The sequence below is a fragment of the Nicotiana tomentosiformis genome, unplaced genomic scaffold (genome assembly GCF_000390325.3).
Source record: "Nicotiana tomentosiformis unplaced genomic scaffold, ASM39032v3 Un00022, whole genome shotgun sequence".
NCBI classification, from domain to species: Eukaryota; Viridiplantae; Streptophyta; class Magnoliopsida; order Solanales; family Solanaceae; genus Nicotiana; species Nicotiana tomentosiformis.
Window position 1 is genome coordinate 424,335 of NW_027174581.1, and position 4,444 is coordinate 428,778.

Below are 4,444 nucleotides of genomic sequence, written 5' to 3' on the forward strand. Positions count from 1 at the left end.
GCTCCAAAACTAGTGCACACATCCTTGTAGACAACTTGTTTTCAGCCATCTTGGGGTACACCCCACCCTTATCTTTTTCACTCAATGCTTCCTTCTCTTTCACACCCTTCACCTTCAACTCCACACTTGCAGCTGGCTTCTCCTTTTAAACCACTTTTCGACATCTATCTTGAACGTTACAGTCTCTCCCCCCATACTAAGCATGAGCTTTTTCTCATGTATATCTAATATTGCTCTACCTGTTACTAATAATGGTCTTCCTAGGATGAGGGGTATATCCTTATTCTTCTCCATCTTCACCACTATAAAGTCCACTGGACATACAAACTTATCCACCCACACTAAGACATCTTCAACTATCCCCTCGGGTGTTATCTGTTTTTGATCTACCAGCTATTGATTGATATTGGTGCAGACCTTATCTCTCCAATCTCATTCTATAGTTTCCTATAAATTAACAAAGGCATTAGATTCATTGAAGCACCAGAATCACATAAAGATTTATCAAAGTCAAGAGTGCCTAAAGAGCAAGGTATAGTAAAACTCCCTGGATCTCCAAACTTTTTTAGGAGTTTGTTTTGAATGATTGCACTACAATGCTCTGTCAGCTTGACTACCGATGTCTCTTCTATATTCCTCTTCTTTGTAAGGATCTCCTTCAAGAACTTTGCATAAGCTTGCATTTGTGAGAGAACTTCGGTGAATGGCATGTTTACATTAACTTGTCTCAGTATATCTAAAAATCCCTCAAACTGCTTGTCCAACTTTTTAATGTAGATCTTTTAGGGAAAAGGTAAAGCAGGCATGTGCTTGGTCTCTTCTTGAAGTTTCCTCCTTATTCCTTTTCTCTACTCTCTTCTTACCTTTCTTCTTCTTACCATCTTCAATTTTCAGCACCTCCCCACTTTCTTTTTCTGGTATTACCTCTTTTTGGACTGGAGTGGGATCTTTCAATACTTGCGTTATTATCAAGGTCACAACAATTACCGTTTCTTTGGGATTCTTTTCAGCATCAGCTGGCAGAGTACCTGGGATTCTTTCAGACAATATATTTGCAATTTGTCGCACTTGTCTCTCCATGTTACACAAATCTGTTCCAAGTTCTTTAATAGTTGCACCATGAGCATCTAATCTCTCATCAATCTTTATAATGAAAGACTTCATCAAATCTTCTAACTCAGTCTAAATTGGTTGTTGAGACTGAGACTGCGTCCTCTCCTGAAATCTGGAGTTATTTTGTTGCCATGCATTTTCTATACCCCCAGGTGAACTGCATGAAAAACTGGGGTGCTTCTGAACCATTGCATTGAAATTATAATTACCCACAACATTCACTTCCTCTGTTGTAGCTTGACACTCATGAGTAGGGTGTCCTCTTCGACATATATCACATGCTGCATGAGGCTCATTATGTATCGAGGCTAACATTAGATTCCTTATTTCTTTGGCCATTGCATCAAGATGTACCTGCAGAGATGTGTTAGTATCAACCTGGTGAACACCAATTGATCTTCTTCTTTCAGCAATCTCTGAGGGCCACTGATTTGCATCTTCAAATAACTCATCTAGAATTCTGCTTATCTCTTCTGGAGTCTTTTTCATCAACAGACCTCCAGCAGCATTGCTTAATATTCCACATGCGGTCGGTGTCAATCCATCCCAAAAGTCATGGAGTTTCCTCCAGAGTTCATCTCCGCTATGTTGACACTTTCGCACAATCTCCTTAAACCTCTCCCAAGCTTCAAACACAGTTTCAGTCTCGTTGTGGCAGGAGTTATGGATTTCACTTCTAACATTGTCCATCTTAGCTAAGGATAAATATTTAGCAAGAACTTTTCTGGTCATCTCCTCCCATATTCTAATTGATACCTAGGGCAAGCTTTGAAGCTAATGCTTTGCATCATCTTTGAGAGTAGAGGGGAATGCCCTTAGGGAAACTGCATCTTGTGACACAACATTATATTGAAAGGTGTTCATGATCTCCTCGAAGTCCATTAGATGATTTTTTGGATCTTCGTTCTGTTTTTCTCTGAAGACACAACAATTTCGAAGGGTTTGAAGTAACCCTTGCTTCAACTCGAAATTATTAGCTGCAACTGGGGGTGGTCTCACACTTGATAACCCTTGGCCGAGAGCTATGTTTCTGATATTGTCTGCATCCAAGGGCTGATTCTGTGCCATCCTCCGAGTCCTCACTTATTCATATGGAATTTCTGCATCTCTAATAGCTTCTTCTTCAATATCCCTTGCAACGTTTTCTCTTCGTTGGATTGCCTCCATCGCATCCAAATCTACATTATCATCATCTCCGACCATGTTTTCTTTTGTTGGGGATTTCCCAACCTTCTCTATACACCCAGAGAGATTTATTTCCTTCCTCAACTGTCGCAGTTGTCTCTCTATTTCTGGCTTGTATGGTTGCACTTCATTCCCAAACGATCGAGTCATGCACCAATCTAACCTGTAGCATGCGCATAGTCAACGAACACCAACCGTAAAAAGAGAAAAATAAAATTAAAAGAAAAATTCCTGAATTAGCACTACAAACTATTTCCAACACTATTGATTGCCAATCCCCGACAACAATGTCAAAATTTGACGAGCGAAAAACACACTTAAATATGCTCGATAAACGAATATAGTAAAATATAATATCGTACCCACAAGGATTGGAGTTAATTAGTATTTTTGTAGTTTATAGCTAGATTGCTATCCATGATGATCAACAATTGATATTTCTGTAATTAAAACTAAAGTTAACAAAGAATCAAAACTTTTGGCTAATGACAATCGACGCAAGTAGTGAGCAAAGAAGTTTATCAATTGGGAGAATATAGGATTGGTAGGATAGGTGCAAGACAAATGTTGGGATTTAACTCTAGATAATTCACTTTTAATATTCAGGTGAGTCTCTCGAATTCACTAGTTTATTAATTTAATTGTTTAGTAGAAACTCCTCCTTCGATTAAGTCTCAACCTCACAAGATAAACTAATTTAAGTTTAGTGAAGATATGCACGAGATAGTAGTGGATTGGTCTTTAGGAGAACCTCTCTCGATTATCCTCCTAACTAGTTTTAATCAACAATTCAATCAGCCTCTTTCGATTACTAAGAAGAATTAATGAATTCAACCAACAAGATAGAATGCAAGAATATCACAAGTTATGCCTCTCTAGATTAAATGAACAAGTGAATATAGATGCAGTGATTAAAACATCCAAAATGATGCTATATATAAAAATTAGAGTTAATATCCACAAACAAGTATCAATACATCAAATCCATCAAACCCTAGAGAGAACTACTCCATAAATATGGAGAAATTCATCACAACAATGTTTAAATAAAAGGAAATCATAAAACGATCCAAACACTTGTCTCGAGTAAGGATTGGATGATGAAATCCTTGTGCTTTTGCTTCTCCACCTCCTCCTTGGCTTCCTTGGGTCTAAGATGTGTCAAAAGTCCTAAAAATAACGTTTTTACATGTATTTATATTTAGTAGGGTCGTGGCAAGATAAAAACACCTTTTCCTGCGCAAAATAGGATTCCAGCTCTGTAAAAATTGCACAGGCACGCCACATGGGGTGATGCGCCAGGCGGGGCTGTAGTGGGATTGATCAGAGAGCGTGCAAAATTGACTGGGGTAGAATTTGGGCAGCCGCGGCGCCCCACATGCCACCCCACGCACCGCAGTTGTGTGTTTTTGTCAAAGTGAAACTTGTTCCTTGTATTTTGCAATACGAATGTGGTTCTCGACCCCCGAACGCGATTCCGAGTTAATCCCCTAGGCTTTTACTCAGGCTTCAAAGATCTAAATAGCTAGATTTCGTTCCATAATATCTATATATCTTGGAATCACTCCATTGGGCATAAAACACGCAATTAGTGTAAAACACTAGAGATTAAAGCTCAAACTCAATTGAAGTGCAGTAAATTAGAGTGCGTTAAGTGACTAAAATACGGGATTATAGCTTACCATCAGGCTGCACGGACAACTCACGTGCCAACAGGATAACTCTCACACAGAAGGCAAGTACATGGGAGTACATGTAAATGCTCAATAATATCAGGATTCATCTTCTTAAACCGATATGGGTGATTTATTTACGTGTATGGTTGTACAAGTGTTCTACCACAATTCAAGTAAACAAGCAAGAGTAGAGACAACAAATGGCACATAAGAAACGATCAGCACAAAATGTACACGGTATAACTCACACAGGGTATACGCGCCATTACACAAATAACAACAATAACAATGCCCCAGGCCATCACAAATCATTCCCGGCCATATCCCACCTTGTCTCGCCACGTGCACAATAATAAATTAAATGCCCACACTATCCCGCCGCGAGCACATAATAATATTCTCACCTTGTCACGCCACATGCGCAAACACACATATACAGCCCGCCTTGTCACGCCGCATGTGCAAATATC

The 4,444-nt window shown here is 39.2% G+C and overlaps 1 protein-coding gene across 1 annotated transcript; it reads right to left on the reverse strand.

Annotated features, from left to right (window-relative positions):
* Window positions 1-437: 437 nt before the first annotated feature.
* On the reverse strand, window positions 438-1,164 carry LOC138903839 (uncharacterized). The gene is made up of 2 exons (XM_070192418.1): window positions 864-1,164; window positions 438-736 (listed from the first exon to the last, which is right to left on the reverse strand). Exons 1-2 carry the CDS (start codon window positions 1,162-1,164, stop codon window positions 438-440), a joined length of 600 nt encoding a protein of 199 aa, XP_070048519.1.
* Window positions 1,165-4,444: the final 3,280 nt, after the last annotated feature.

Bases quoted from the DNA above. Each gene is read 5' to 3' on its own strand.
- LOC138903839 (XM_070192418.1), bottom strand. From the start codon at position 1,164: ATGAAGTCTTTCATTATAAAGATTGATGAGAGATTAGATGCTCATGGT. The intron at 737-863 runs GTAAGAAGAGAG...AGGGATTTTTAG, and splicing joins AGATGGTAAGAAGAAGAAAG to ATATACTGAGACAAGTTAAT.